The sequence below is a fragment of the Culicoides brevitarsis genome, chromosome 1 (genome assembly GCF_036172545.1).
Source record: "Culicoides brevitarsis isolate CSIRO-B50_1 chromosome 1, AGI_CSIRO_Cbre_v1, whole genome shotgun sequence".
Classification (NCBI taxonomy): domain Eukaryota; kingdom Metazoa; phylum Arthropoda; class Insecta; order Diptera; family Ceratopogonidae; genus Culicoides; species Culicoides brevitarsis.
Genome location: NC_087085.1, coordinates 2263465 through 2279381, shown reverse-complemented (window position 1 = coordinate 2279381; position 15917 = coordinate 2263465). Strand labels below are relative to the sequence as shown.

Sequence of the window (15917 nt, the reverse complement as noted above, 5' to 3'; positions counted from 1 at the left end):
GAAAAATGATAAAAATCACATTTTTGTACGTCTCAAAAAAATTTAATCATTTTTGAACGCCTCAAAAAATTTTTTACATTTTTTTACTCCTCACTAAAATTTAAAAAAATTATTTTATGAATTAAAATTTAATTTTTAATTATTTTTTAATTAATTAAAATTATTTTTATTAATTTTTAATTAAAATTATTAAAAATTAATTTAAAAAAAATATTTTTATCATTAAAAAATTTTATCTAAAATGACAGTCAGCTGTCAATATTGACGTTTTGTCATTGCGCCTGGCACTGTTTAGAAAATTGTCTGTTGCGCGAAGGAAAAAACGCGATTTAAACCATAAATCGTCATTAATTTACCCGAAATTTCAGTGAGAAACGCGTAAAAATGTCGCTTCTATCGAGAGTTGTTGCCCGAAACTTGCTTCAGGTATGCTCAAACCAAAATTCTCGTTCGCGAATGTTACGGAAAAAAATCCAACGTTTATGTAATCACTGCATAGAACGACTTTAGTGTTCTTGAAATTAGCAAATTATGAGGTCGTTTGTTTTTTTCAGGCTTCGTCACGTGGCTTGCATACGACGGGGGCATTGAATGCTCCAACCAACAAGGAAGGACGAATCAAGTGCACACTTATTCCTGGCGATGGTGAGTTTTCGTCGAAAAAATAAAAAAAAATTAATGAAAAAAAATTTTTTTTTAGGTGTCGGACCTGAATTGGTTTATTCGGTGCAAGAAGTGTTCAAGGCATGTAACGTTCCCGTGGATTTCGAGACGTTTTTCTTGTCGGAAGTGAATCCCTCGTTATCCGCCCCATTGGAGGACGTCGTAAAATCCATTCAAAAGAACAAAGTTTGTCTCAAAGGCATTCTCGCGTCGCCCGATTTCAGTCGCACGGGCGAATTGCAAACGCTCAACATGAAACTTCGCAACGAACTCGACTTGTACGCCAACATGGTGCACGTTCAGAGCTTCCAAGGCATCGATACGCGACACAAGGACTTGGATATCGTCGTTGTGCGTGAACAAACCGAAGGCGAATATTCGGCATTGGAACACGAAACAGTTCCGGGCGTCGTTGAATGCCTCAAAGTCATCACGGCAAAAAAATCACAGAGAATCGCCAAGTTTGCATTTGACTACGCGATCAAGCATAACAGGAAAAAGGTCACCGCCGTGCACAAAGCGAACATCATGAAACTCGGCGACGGGCTTTTCCTCAAAAGTTGCGAAGAAATGGCAAAAATGTATCCGCGCATCAAGTTCGAGAAGATGATTGTCGACAACACGACGATGCAACTCGTTTCGCATCCGCATCAATTCGACGTCATGGTAACGCCCAATTTGTACGGAAATATTGTCGATAATATCGCGTCGGGACTCGTTGGAGGAGCTGGCGTTGTTGCAGGTGCCTCGTACTCGTCGGAACATGTCGTCTTTGAGCCGGGAGCGCGTCACACGTTCTCGGAGGGCGTCGGAAAAAATATCGCCAATCCAACTGCCATGTTGCTGTGCTCATCAAAGATGTTGCGTGATGTGAATTTGCTCCATTATGCGAACATGATCTATGATGCCGTCAAGAAGGTGCTTGCCGATGGCAAAGTGCGTACTAAGGATTTGGGAGGACAAGACACAACAGACGAGTTTACTAAAGGTGAGTTTTTCTTACAATTTTTTTTTTTATTTTTGTCTCTTGGAAAAAATTAATTTCTTCAAAAATTTTAAATTTTGTGATATTGATTTTCAAAAAAAAAAAAAAAAAATTAAAATTTTTTAATATTTAAAAAAAAATTAAACTAAAATCAAATTAAAATAAAATTAAAAAATTTAAAAAAATAAATTTGAATTTTGGAAATTTTTAAGGTAAAAAATATTTAAATAAATAAAAATTCAATAAAATTTAATTTTTTAATAAATTAATGGAATTGATTTTAATAATATTTTTTACTTTTTTTAAAAACTTTTTTTTCATACTTTTTTCCAATTTAAAAATATTTTATAGATCAAAAAAAATTTAAAGAATTTATTTAAAATAAATTTTCATTTAAAATGTTACAAAAATTTCATAAGATAAATAAAATAAATTAAAAGTTTTAAAAAAATTCAGCAAATTTTAAATATTTTGCAAAATAAATTTATTTTTTTTTTTAAACTTTATTTTTAATTTTTTTTTCTAATTTAAATATATTTTAAACATCGAAAAAACTAATATATTTATTTTAAAAATTAAAAAAAAAATCAAAAATTAATTAAAGTTATAATTGACATAATTTTATGAATTTTTTAAATTTTGATTTTTTAGTTTATTTTTCGATTGATTTATTTATTTATCAATATTAAAATTATTTTTTTAAATATTTTTATTTTATAAAAAATTTAAATATTTTTTTCATAGGATTAATTTGTTTTTTTTATTTTATAAAATATTTAATTAAATATTCGATTAAGAAAAATATAAATTAAAAAAAAAAATAAATTTTTGAATTTAAATTATTTGTAATAAAAAATTTAATTAATTATTTTTATTTGCATTATATTTAATTTAATTCATAAAAATTTTGAGACAAAAATAAATAAAAAATTTAGAATAATTTTATTTAAAAAAAAAAAAAAAATAATAATAAAAATCTAACGATTTTTTCCATTTTTCATTTCAGCTGTCATCTACAACTTGCATTAGATCGAAAAATTATATCTCAACCCTTAAACACGATTGGTACTACTAAAAAAGGACAATATTTATTACATACTGCGAAAAAAAAAAATTAGCAAAAAAAATTATTCGTTACCACCTTAAATTATGCGACGATATTAATTATTATTTAATTAATAGGCAAATACTTACAACGTTTAATATTTATTCTCAATTTTAATTTATATCGTCTTAAAACTTCCTTGAACATTTTTTTCTCTTTAGACATATTTAATGCGACATTGTGTGCTACAAAGACGACTCCTGACGAACAGCGCGTAATGTAAATGATAGATACAAGTATTTAATAAATAAAAAAATAATAAAAAAAAATGTTGAAAAGTTCAATGCCTTGTTTGTTTATTTTTTCAGTCGTCGTCGCATTGTGGCGTCGTTTAAAATTTTTAAAAAAATATTTTGACGGGATTTTTACAATGTAATTAGCGATGCACTCATTAACTGATATAAAAATTTTGAAAAATTGTCTCTTATCAAGCGTTTGTTTGATGAGTCAACTTTGTTTATGTTTTCAAAAAAATAAATTTAATTCCGGAAAAGTTCAAGTAAAATTTTATTTTTTAAAAATTTTCTTAAATTTAATTAAAAATTTCCATAAAAATCGATTTTTTGTGAAAAAATTGTCCGAAAATCGAGTAATTTCCTTCCTCAATGCACTTTAAAATGATAACAAACTCAATTTAAATTTACAAAACGTTATCTATATCGTGTGCGTACTCGAACCAAAATAACAAAAAGATAATGACACACAAATCAGTTCATTTCGGGCACTCGACTCGGAAGGAGATAATTCATGTATCTTAAATAATTTTATTATTTTTTTAAATTTTTCAATTTATTTTTTAATAAAAATTAATAAAAATGAGTGCCGAATCGAGTCAAATTAACAATTCGCGTCACAAATCCAAAAATTACGGCTCAATAACTGTCGAAAACAGAATTTTTCAGTCTGAAAATCCGCATGATGGCAATATCCCGGAAAATAACACAAACAAATTTAACTCAAACCTCAACAATGCTCGTAAAATTGTGATAAAATTCGTTGAACGCCAAGTGCAGGAACTGCAAAGACGGAATTTTCGCATTTCTCGACTCAGAAGTCACCTGAAATTGTTGCGAAAAATCCTGCATTTGAATAAAAATCCGAAAAAGAAGGGTTATGATAAATATTTAAATGAAGAAGAAAAGAGGTAAGAACGTGTTTTGTGCCCGTTAGATGCTCATTTTATCAGAACAAGGTCAATTTAATTGAAAAAAATTAATGATAATTTTGTGTAATACGAAAAATTATGCGGAGATTTATGACAATATTATTTTATTTTTGTTTGTAGATGGCTTGAAAATTATTACATGAATAACCCACAAACGCATTTTGAGCCACGTTGGATTGCAGGAACCGGTATAGCACTTCATAGTTGATAATTTTTTGATAATTATTTTGTTAGTTTTTAATGATATTTTTTTTTATTTTAATTTAAAGCCGTTCTAAATTTTTTAACTTTTTGTCAGAATATTTTTAAAATTTAAAAAAAATTATTTTAATTTTATGAAATTCAATTTTATTATTATTTTTTTTATTTTTTAATTAAATTTATTTTTAAAAAATATTTTATTTAAAAATTTAATAATTAAATAAAAAAAAAAAAAAATTAAAAAAAAAATAAATTTTAAAATTTAAATTAATTTTTTTTAAATTAAAAATTAATTAAAAATTTAAAAAAAAAATTAAATTAAAAATAATTTATTAATATAATATTAAAAAATTTTAAAAAATTAAAAAAAAATTAATAAAAATAAAAAATCAAAAAATAATTTTTTGAAATTAATTTTAATTAAAAAAAATAAAAAAAAAAAAAAGTTTTATAAAAAAAATTAATTTTCAATATTAAAATAATTTTTTTTATTTAAAAATAAAAAAAAATAAAAAAAATATTTTTTTAAAAAAAAATTTTAAATTCAAAAAAATTTTTTTTTAAAAAAAATAATTTAAATAAAATTTGAACGGCTTGGTTTACTCAATATAATAAATAATACAAAACTAACAATTTCACAATTTCCTTTATCATTATTATTTTAGTGTCTGTAGGTGAATTTTGTGTATTCGGCGGAGGTCCTCCATGATATCATCGTTATCGTTATCACCTGCTTTTATCATCACTTATATGTATATATTTATCAATTGTCTGATAAGCTGTTACAAAAATATTATTTTTTGTTTTATTTATATATTTTGTTTGTTAAAAGTCTATTTTTTTAATGTTAAGCTTGAATTTTTTCGCAAATATTTGTAGTTCATTAACCAGAAAAATGCATTTTGTCACAAGGTTCAAAGTATCTGTGTCAACGCCATATTCTTATCAATTTGAAGAATTTCAATAAACAAGTAAGGAGGCTGTGAAAAAATATCAATTATTAAAATTATCAAGAAAAAACAACTTTATTTAATTTTTGTATGATTTTTATTTATTTTTTTTTCTCATAATCAGGAAGGGAACAATTACAACAATATAATATATATATATATATAGTTATATGTCAGTTATCAATTAAATGTACCATATTTTATTTCATATTTTAATTATTACTCATATTCTGTTCAATCATATTCTTACGTTCTACGTGTTTTTTTTTCTGTGTTGCAATGTTCATCTTTTATTTTATTAATAATTTTTTTTAAATTAATTTTTCAGTTCAGCTTATTTTTATTTTATTTTTTTGTATAATGACTGAATTTTGCTTTTTTTTCGCCTTACTATATATATTTAATATGTTATGTCTAAAATACTATTTTCTAAATATTTATACCAAAAAATTGTTTTTTTTTTGCCAGTAATATTGTTATTTTATGCTCCAAATACATTGCATACATACACTTCCTCTGTATCGTTCCGAACAGTATTTTTTTTTGCTTGTTTTCTATATGTTTAATTTATGAGTTGAACTTAAAAATAATATTTTTTTCTGTAATTCATGTTTTCTAAAAAAAAAAATGATATTAATATTAATTAAAATTAATTATTTAATATATTTTTTTAAAATTAATAAAATTATATAGAAATTTATTTTATATATATATTTTTTTAAATAAATACATTTTTTGTAATTAAAAATTATTTATAAAATTAATAAAAAAAAATTATGAGAAATTCGGGGGTTTGATGATGGGGTTGATTGTTAGTAAGTATTTTTTTTTTATAAATCTCTTATTATTTATTATGTCTATGGTGGTTTTCCTCTTTTTTTCATTATTTATTTATTTTTTGTAACTTATTTGTGTGTTTTGCTGCATTATTTATTGTTTTTTCTGTTGTATATATAAAAACGATAATAAAAAATATATTCATCTGTTTTATTGTATTTATTTTATTTATCATTTATTCATCATATAAAAAAATTAACTATTGTTTTATTCTTGTATTTTATTATTTTTTTTATTAATTTTACGAAAATAATTAAAATTTTTTTTTTGATATATTTTTTTAATTATTTCCGTAAAATTAAATTCCTTTGCTATTGTTTTTGTATTTATCATCATTTATTGTGGTTTTTTTTTACTTTATTTAGGTATATGGCATTTTTTCTTCTTATTTAAAGTTTATGTTGTATAGAATTAAAAAATTGTTTGTGGCACTGTAACAAAAAATTAAATTTTTAATATAATGCTTATTTCCACACAAATTTTCCAAATGTTAATTTTTTTTCTCTTGTTTTATATTTTATTTATTTATGTGAAAGTTTGCATTTTTCCTGCTATTTTTTTGCTGTTTGTTTGGAAATGTACAATATTAAAAACAAAATTTTTTAATATTATTATTTATTATTTTTTTATTTTTATAAGAAACTTATTGAATATGTTTGATCATTTATTTACGTTAAAAATCTGTTTCAATCTGGTTCAGTTTATGTACATATTGTATATATTTTTCTGTCATTTTTTTTAATTATTAATATTTTTAATTATTTTATTTTTATTTTTATTTGATGTCTGTGTGTTTAAGTTATATACTGTAGGAAACATTTGAGTCTTACTATTTTTTTTTTCTTCAATTAAAGTAAATATGGTTTTATATATGTATAGGAGCATGTTTCTGTTTTGATTTATAAAATTAGTATTAGTAGCAGTTCAACAATATTTTTCAATTTAACAAGTTTATTTCATTTATTTACATTCCGATTACTATTGCATCACAATTGAGACCTGTTTTACAGTGTGTGTGTATGTGTATGTGTTTTAATATTTTGGTTGTGGATGTTTTTTCAAGATAATATTTTAAAAAATGGTGGGAAAATAATCCTATGTTCATTAAAAATTAATAAAGTGAATTTAACTAAATTTTCAAGATTTTACGAAAAAAATTGATATTTTTTTGACATCATGGTGGTTTTTTTTATTTTATTTTTTTTTTTATTATTATGGGGATTGTTATATCTTTCTATAGAATTTACTTTTTTATTATTATTTTATTTCTTTTTTTTTATATAAACTGTTGTATGTATGTTTGTACTTTGAGCAAGAACTTAAATTAATTATTTTACTTATTTTCATATATTTTTTTCATTATTTTTAGTAATTTATATTATTTAATTGTATATAGGGTTAATAATGAAAGTTTAGCATTTTTTTTAGATAATAATTTATTGTTTAAAGGTAACTGACCAAAAATAAAATAATAATAAAAATTTTAATAATTTGTTAATAAATTTTAATTAAAAAATAAATTAAATTTAAATTTAAAATTTTTAATTAAAATTTTTTTTAAGTAAACTTTTTTTAAATTTTTTTAATTTTAATTTTAATTTAAATTTGGATTAAATTTTAAATTAAATTAAATTTTATTATTCAATAATTAATCAATTTTTAAAATTTATTTATTTAATTTTTTTTAATTATTTTTTTTTAATTAAATAAATTTTATTAATAAATTTTAATTAAAAAAATAATAAATTTAATTTAAATTTAATTTTATTTATTTATTTTTTTTAATTAAATTTAAATTAATTAATTATTAAAATTTTTATTTAATTTTTTTGGTTCAAAAAAAATTAGAAAAAAAATTGCAAAAATTTTAAATGGGTTTTAATTATTATATAAAGTACATATAAAAGCCCTAAAGGTTAAGATAGATATTAATTATGATTTTTTTTTCAGAAATAATTGTATACGTTATTTATTGCTTAAAATCCATAAAAAACGGTCTAGATGTCTTTTGCTTTTTATTCTATTAATTAATGACTTACATTTTTTTTAAAGTAAGTTTTTTTAAGGGAATTTTTGTATTTTTATTTTATTTTCAAAAATTATCTCATTTAAACACCCAAAAAGTTTATTATTATTTTTTACATACGTCCACAACTGTTATTTACCATTATATTGTTTTTGTTCATTATTTCTTCCAAAAATACTAAAGTTACTTAAATATGTTTTTTTTTATCCCATAATAATATTATTCGAATACGTTTTTATTCATGTAGTGGCGTTATTTCTAAATATATATTTAATATTTTATGAATGAGATTTGATTAAAATGTGTTTATTTTGTTTTTTTTAATTAATTAATGAAAATATTTTATTTTGGTATATTTTTTATATACTTGTGCCTAAATGCAACACAAATGGAATTTTTAAATATGTTAAAATTTAAATATTTTTATGATGATGATGATTTGAGAATTTAATGGAATCCTGTTTTTTTTTGCTTTGAAATTTTTTATGGCACACAAAATGATAATTTAGATATGACTCGCGATTCATATAATTTGAAACATTCCTAAATATAGTCCTAAAACATTCAACGATTATTTACTTATAAATTTTTATTTCCTAAAAAAGTTTTTTTTAGAAAGTTTTTTTTTCTCCTAAATAAAATATATTATTAATTTTGTGCATCTTCCCTTCGTTTTTTATTAAATTTATTTTTTTTTTCCTAAACTTTCCTAACGAAATTGAATTTATAATAAAATTTAGAGATTCTTCTTATAATTTAGGCCCGGCCCGTTCTTTTCTTATCACAGTTTCAGTCGCAGCATTCTAAATATTTTTTTTAATTTATTTTTTTTTATTCCAAAGATAAAAAAATTAACAACATAAATTTTTTTTATTATACAATTTTTTTTCCAAAACGTATTTTTTTTTTGCTTTTCCTCTAAAATACATACAAGATTGTCTTTTTATAAATTTACCAAAAAATTGTAAAAACTTTTCTCATCTTTTCCGTTTTTTACCTAAAACTTTTTTTTTTCAACATTTAATCTATGCTTATACATTATTATCATATCATTAGACCTAAATTCAACCAAATTTTCATTTTTTTTAATTAAATTTTATTTTTTTTTTTTAGATTTCAAATCTATATCACGAGTCAATTTTTAATTTTTTTTTTTTGCCTAAATCACCTAAAATTTATCCTTTTCAAGAATAATAAAAAGTTATTCCAAAGTAATTTTTTTAAAAAGTCACCCAAATATTGGATTCCATTTAATTTTTTTATAATATTAAATATATTTTTATAATAATTTATATCATATAGAAGTTAATTTCTCATTTTTTTTTTGTTGTAAAAATTCTAAATAGATAGAATATGTTTAATTAATTCAAATATATTTTTTATTATAATATATTATTATAATAATATGTTATACCAAAAACTCATTTTTTGTTGAGTATCAAATATTAATATTTTTTATAATTAATTTTATTTTTTATTAATAAATGCAAAAACACAAATATCAACCGGACTCAAAAATTTAAAAAAAAATATTTCAGCGCATTTTTTTGATGTTTTTAATTAATTTTTAATAATAATTATTATTTTTAAAAATTAAATAATTATTTTAACTATTAATTTTTTTTAAATATTTCAAAAAAAAATTATTAAATTAAAAAATTTTATTTTTAAAAAATATTTTTTTTAATTAATAATTTTTAATAAAAATTATTAAAAATAAAATTATTTAATTTTATATAATTATTATTTATAAAAAATTGAATAATTTTATTATTTAAAAAATAATTATAAATTTAACTAATTAAAATTATTAAAAATAAATTATTTTTTTAATAAAATTAATTAAAATTTTAAAATTTTATTTTAAAAAAATAATTATTAATATTAATAATTAATTTAAAATATTAAAAATGAAATTATTAAATTTTTATAAAATAATAATTATTAAAATATTTTTTTAATTAATTAAATTAATTATTATAAAAAATGTGTAGAGTATTTATAATAATTATGTATGTATGTGTGTATACTATAAATATTGGCAAGACAATCAGAGCACATCCAATGGAGCACTTGTGAAAATGGAAGAAACATTTATTTCTTATTATTTTGTCATAATTAACTATTGTTTTTATTGTGACTATTGTTTGTCTTATGGTTCTATTTTGCTTATTTGTTTGTTTGTTGCGGAGGAAAAGTAGGGGACAAAAAATTGTTTGTTCATTTAAGTTTCATTTAAAATATAAATCAACCATTTCTATTTCATTATTTTATTTTTTTTACTATGGACGGCCTTTTATTTGTGTATTTTGTGTACTATTATTTTTTTTTTGCTTTAAATAAATACAACAAATTTGTATTTAATATGTTTAAGTTGTTGCGAGTTATTTCATTCCTTTTTTTTGTAAATGCAATTTTTTTTTTGATATTTACACAAACGTCTGCCGCAATTATAAGAGAGAGTTGAGTTGAGTTGTGAGTTTTGTTATTTAATCAGAAAAATAGGCACGTATTTGATTTAATTCAGTTTGTTGTAGTGTCAATGTAAAAATACATTGAACAAATATTTAAGCTTTGTAAATATTATATTATCCTTATTAAGTATGAAGATGTGTAGGAACTTTATTATTTTTTTTATCATATATATTTTTTTCTCTCCAAATAATTTTTTCTCCTACACATTTCACAATCTATTGCAAAATATAATGTTTTATATTATTCATTATTTTATTTTATTTATCATTAAGAGACATTATATGAGACAACAAACAAATAAAAAAAAACAAAAAAAAGTTGAGTTGTATAAAAATTAACTAGAAACATCTCTTTTTATCTATTGTTTATTTATGGCTATTACTTTGTATTTTTTTTTCATTTAGAATTAACTATTGTTTGTCACATTGTTACTTGTTTCATTTTTTAAATAAGATTCTGTAAAAATAATTAATAAAAAACATTTATCTATTGTTATTGTTTCACTATTGTTGATTTATGATTTCATTTCACTGTAAAAGTAAATAACATTTGTATATATAAAATTTAAAATTGATAATAATATTCTATTTTTAATATTTCCTTTTTATTTTTTATTGAATTGTTTCTGTTGCTATTTTTGTTGTTGTTGTTGTGTGTATAAAAAAAATTAGAGGTATTTCTGGTTCAGTATTCACTGAGCGATTTTTTAAATATTTTTATTCGTTTATTATTTTATTTTTTTATGTATTTGTTTGTAAGTTGCAAGTTAAAACAGTTTCTATTGTATTTTATTAAGTTTCGTTCTATTTGCAGTTTTCTTCCATTTTTCACAGTATCCACATAATCACAAAATGCGCTTAACTAGGCACTCGTTCCTTAATTAAAGTACTACACATTCTTTAAGAGTCTTTTATTTTTCTTTTCTCTCGTGTTTTTTTTCACTCCGGTTTTTTTTTATATTTTTCCTTTGAGAATGAATTTTTTATTTAAAAATTGATTAAAAATTTATATTTTTTTTAATAAATAATTTTTTCTAAATTTTAAATTAATGCCTTTCGAATTTATTTTTTATTAAATTTTTCACCTTTAGAATTTAATGTTAAAAATTAAATAAATTATAAAAAAGTTATTTTTTTTTAATTTTAAATTAATTTTCTTTCAATTTTTTTTAAAATTAAATTAAAGTTTTCATATCTAAAATTTTAATTTTAACAAAAAAAAATATTATTATAATTTTATATTTTTTTTTGTTAAAAATTTTTTTATAAAATAATTATTTTTAATTTAAATTTTTTCAAATTCTTTAAATTAAAAATTTTCTTTTTCATTTTAAAAAAATATTTTTTTTAAAAATTAAATAAAATTTTAAATTATAAAATTTTTTTTTTTAAAAAAAATAAAATTTAGAATTACAGAATTTAGAATTTTTTAATATTAAATTTAATAAAAAATTAATTAAAATTCCATTTTCTTTAATTTTAATTTTTAAATAATTTTTTTAATAAAAAAAATAAATATAAATTTTTAATCATTTTTTAAAATTATTAATATTTTTTTTTCGTCTTGGGATTGTTAAATATAAATATTTTTTAAGTACAATCTCTATCATTGCACTGCCAGTCTACATTAATATATGTTTATGAGAAAATCTAATCATTTTTAATAATTTTAGATTATTAATAGAATAATATACTTGCTGCCGGTTTTTTTTAATTTTTTCAATAAATATATGAATATAGAAGATAAAAAACAAACTTAATTAAGAGTGAAAGGAGATCAATGAGAAACTTAAACTATATTATGAGAAAATATTTATGAAAAAATTAAATAATAATTTAAAATTATATTTTTTTAGTTGTTCTTTAAATGCTCACCATTATTTTTTTTTATAAAATATACAAATTAATTAATTATTTTTATTTTATAATTATTTTAACAAAACAATAAAATTATATTTTTTTATATTCATATATTTTTTTTAATAATAATATTTAATAAAATAAAAACTATAAACGAGATTTTTTAAAATATTTCAAATTAATTTCTCGTTTAAAAAATTAAATAAAATTAATTTCGTACTTCAAAATTTCTTTCATTCCATTTTTTTTTAATTATTTCATATATTTAATTTTTTTTTGTTCCTCATCATTAAAAATTATATTTAATGCATTCTTTTTTCTCTCGTTCAATTTTTTTATGTACTGTATATTTTTTTTTTGTATATTCACAAGAGTTTTTTTTTTCAAAATATTTTTTTGTGCAATTTTTTTTTATGGAAACCTTTTTCATTTGTCCCGATAATGTTGCGAAGGCGGCAAATTGTTGTTGTAAGCATCATGACTGATCGTTGTGTTATTTTCCATTCTCGGCGGTGGTTGTTGAATTACGGTTTCGTCATGTTGCGCAGATCGTCACTGAACGACGGCAGTTGCGGCGGGCGTTGTCGTTGCATTTGGCGTCGCCGTTGTCGATGCCGGTTGATTGGCGCCATTAAAAGTTTGCCCATTGAAGGGTGGTCCATAGCATTGTGGCGGGAAGTACAATTCGTGCTTCACGATGCCCGGCGTCATGCGGGGAATGATGTTATTTTGCATGTCTTTCGTCAAAAAGGCGGATTTTGAGTCTTGTTGATGCGCCGCGACGACAGCTGCAATGTCCTGGGCTTGCGCTTGAACGCTCGTTTGGATGTGATTGCCCTCCGGGTTCGTTTGGGAGGCATTTGTGACGGCGGCGGTAACAGCAGCGACAGTTGCCGCGACGGAAGAGTTCTTCTTTTTGCGCCCTTTTTGCGAATTGGGGTTCATGTGGTTGTCAATGTGCTTTTTCACTTCTTGTTCGGTCGAGAAACGACGACGACAATTCGGCATGGGACAGCAGAAGGGACGATCTCCCTGAAAAAATTGAAGGAAAATGTTAGAAAATGATCTTTTTGAGGAAAATTTGAGAATTCCTTAAAGGATTAGTAGAAAATTTACAACTACCTGGTGCGTGCGTCGATGTTGATCAAGTATTGCTTTCTGTCGGAAATCTTTACCGCATTGCTCACATTTGTAGGGCTTTTCGCCTGTATGGATCCTTATGTGTTGATTCAAAATTGTTCGTTGTCTGAAGAAGCGCGGGCAATAAACGCAACCTACAAATAAAACAAAATTATTAAAATTTATATTTTTAATAAAATTTAAAAAAAAAATTAAAAATTAAAAAAAAATTTTTAAAAAAATTTTTAAATTAAAAAATATTTGAAAAAAAATAAAAGAAAAAAATTATACTTTTAAATTAAAGAAATAAAAGCAAAATTAAAATATTAAAAAAAATAAAAATTTAATTTTTTAACATAAATTTGAAAAAAAATTAAAATTATTAAATAAATTTAAAAAACAAAGAAATCATAAACAATAAGAAATTTTAATACATTTAAATGAAAAAAAATATTTAAAATATTATTTTTTTTTTAACAAATAAATTTTTTTTTTCATTTAATTAAATAACGAAAAATTAAAAAAAAATAATTAATGTTTTTATTTTTTTTTTTTTAAATATTTTTTATTGTTTATGAAAATTTATTTTTTTTTATAAAATTTAAAATAATTTTTAAATTAAATTAATTTTTTCATTGTTTAAATTTTTTTTTAATTTTAATTTATTTAAGAATTTTTAAATTTAAATTAAATTTTTATTTTATAATTTATAATTTTTTTTTTAATTTATTTTAATAAAAATTTTTAAATTTAAAAATTCTTAAATAAATTAAATTTAAAAATATTATTATTTTAAATATTTTTTTTTTATTAAAAATTTAATAAAATTTAAAAAAAATAAAAATAAAATCTTACCAAACGGCTTTTCATTCGTGTGAATCCTCAAATGTTGCGTGAGATGCGATTGTTGACGGAAACGTTTTCCGCACTCCGAGCACGGATACGGTCTCGATTCGATGTGAATGCATCCGTGTTGCAACAACGTACTCTTTTGCTTGAACTCCTTCTGACAAATCGGGCAACGAACATACAACGGCAAACCAGCTGCTCTTCCATTTTGAAGCACATCAGGCAATCCCTTTCCTCCATTTTGCTTCAAGTACAACGAACTGATGGAATTATTTCCGAAAACTGAGTGATTCACGCCTTTTGCGTCTTTAAAGTATGCCGGATACGAAAGCCCGTTTTCGGGCGAGAAGCAACCACGTGACTCGGGAGTTCCTTGCGAACCTTCGTCACCGAATTGATTTTCGTCTTTTGGCTGTTGACCATCTTCCGGAGGATAGGGAACGTCTTGAGGCCATAAAGTTGGATGAGTTCCGTTCTTGAAGATGAGATGCGGTGAAACATCTGAAATTTTTTAATTTTTTTTTATAAGAAATTTTCTTAAAAAATTAATTTTTTGTTAATAAAATTCAATTTTGAAGACAATTTTGGAAAAAATAAATTAAAAACCGCAATCATTTTAGTGAATTTTGGTGAAAAATTATAAAAAATATTAATCCTGAATATAATGAGTTGCTGTTTTAAATGAAAATATCGAAAATAAATGATTGCCGTGCCTTGGTGAGTGCGAACATGTTGATTTAAAATGGCCTGAAATAAAAAAAATAAAATTAGAAAAAATTTTAAATAAATTTTAAATAAAATTTACCTTCTGTCTAAAAGCTTTGCCACATTCTGGGCATCCAAACGGCTTCTCACTATAAAAATTTATTAAAAATAATTAAAAATATTTCAAATTTTTGTAAAAATCGAAATTTTCTTACCCTGAATGTATTCTCACGTGTTGATTCTTTAGTTTTAGTTGAACACAAATTTGATGAAAAAAGAGAATTTTAAAGAAAAAATTATTAAAAATTTAGTTTAAGAAATATTTCAAAAGAATTCTTACCAAAATTGCACGTTGTCTGAAGCTCCGTGGGCAAAATGCACAAGTAAAGGGTTTCTCATTGGCGTGAATGCGCAAATGTTGTGTCAGGTGACTGAAAAATTAAATAAAAAAATGATTTAATAAATTATTTTTTTAGATTTTTTTAAATTTTTTATTTTATAAAAATTAAAAAATATTATTTTATTAATGAAAATATAGTTTTAAAAATTTAATATATTGAAATTTATTTTTAAAATTTAAAAATAATTTAAAAATTTGAATAATTTTAAAATAATTTAATTTAATTATAAAAATTTAAAAATTATTTTTTTTTATGGCATTTTTTCTAATATTTATTTTTTTAAAATTTTTAATTAGAAATTTAAACTTGAAAATTTTTTTTTTAAATTTATGTTGAAATTAATTAAAATTGTCAAATTGTAAATAAAAATTTATTTTTTTTATTGAAAATTATTAAAAAAAAATAATTTTTATTAAATATTTTAAGTTAAAGTTTTTATTAAAAAAAAATATTTTAAAATTAAAAAAAAATCCTAACAAAAATTATTTTTTTTCTAATTTTAATAAATTTTTTAATTTTTTTTTTAATTTTAATAAATTTAATTCAATTATTTTTAAATTAAAATTAAATTTTTTTA

At 21.1% G+C, this 15917-nt stretch overlaps 3 protein-coding genes across 9 annotated transcripts in view; 2 read left to right on the top strand and 1 right to left on the bottom strand.

Moving 5' to 3' along the window:
- The first annotated feature begins 269 nt into the window (after nt 1-269).
- On the top strand, nt 270-2780 carry LOC134838293 (isocitrate dehydrogenase [NAD] subunit beta, mitochondrial). The gene is made up of 4 exons (XM_063853793.1): nt 270-426; nt 555-645; nt 701-1651; nt 2655-2780. The coding sequence occupies exons 1-4, from the start codon at nt 385-387 to the stop codon at nt 2675-2677; spliced, it is 1107 nt and encodes a 368-aa protein (XP_063709863.1). The 5' UTR covers nt 270-384; the 3' UTR covers nt 2678-2780.
- Nucleotides 2781-3454: 674 nt separating this feature from the next.
- On the top strand, nt 3455-5174 carry LOC134837117 (uncharacterized). 4 transcript variants are annotated; one of them, XR_010162337.1, is made up of 4 exons: nt 3455-3897; nt 4039-4147; nt 4785-4871; nt 4999-5174. XR_010162337.1 is itself a non-coding variant. In XM_063852443.1 (4 exons), exons 1-3 carry the CDS (start codon nt 3569-3571, stop codon nt 4826-4828), a joined length of 441 nt encoding a protein of 146 aa, XP_063708513.1. In that variant the 5' UTR covers nt 3456-3568; the 3' UTR covers nt 4829-4871; nt 4999-5157. The 4 variants fall into 4 exon arrangements, 2 of the variants coding, with proteins under 2 accessions (XP_063708513.1, XP_063708512.1); XM_063852443.1 differs by having other exon boundaries at nt 3456-3897; nt 4039-4106; nt 4999-5157; XR_010162336.1 differs by having other exon boundaries at nt 4785-5170.
- Nucleotides 5175-12567: 7393 nt separating this feature from the next.
- The window catches only part of LOC134829558 (zinc finger protein 37), a 30600-nt gene continuing 27250 nt past the window's right edge, over nt 12568-15917 (bottom strand). The window contains exons 3-9 of one of the 4 annotated variants that reach the window (XM_063842665.1): nt 15280-15370; nt 15155-15180; nt 15040-15088; nt 14948-14981; nt 14241-14735; nt 13386-13540; nt 12568-13298 (exon numbers count right to left, since the gene is read on the bottom strand). In XM_063842665.1, coding sequence (XP_063698735.1) covers nt 12819-13298; nt 13386-13540; nt 14241-14735; nt 14948-14981; nt 15040-15088; nt 15155-15180; nt 15280-15370 — 1330 coding nt within the window. In that variant the 3' untranslated portion in view covers nt 12568-12818. Of the gene's footprint in view, nt 13299-13385; nt 13541-14240; nt 14741-14947; nt 14982-15039; nt 15089-15154; nt 15181-15279; nt 15371-15917 lie in introns of all 4 variants that reach the window. The other 3 variants (XM_063842674.1, XM_063842685.1, XM_063842696.1) reach the window with 3 other exon arrangements.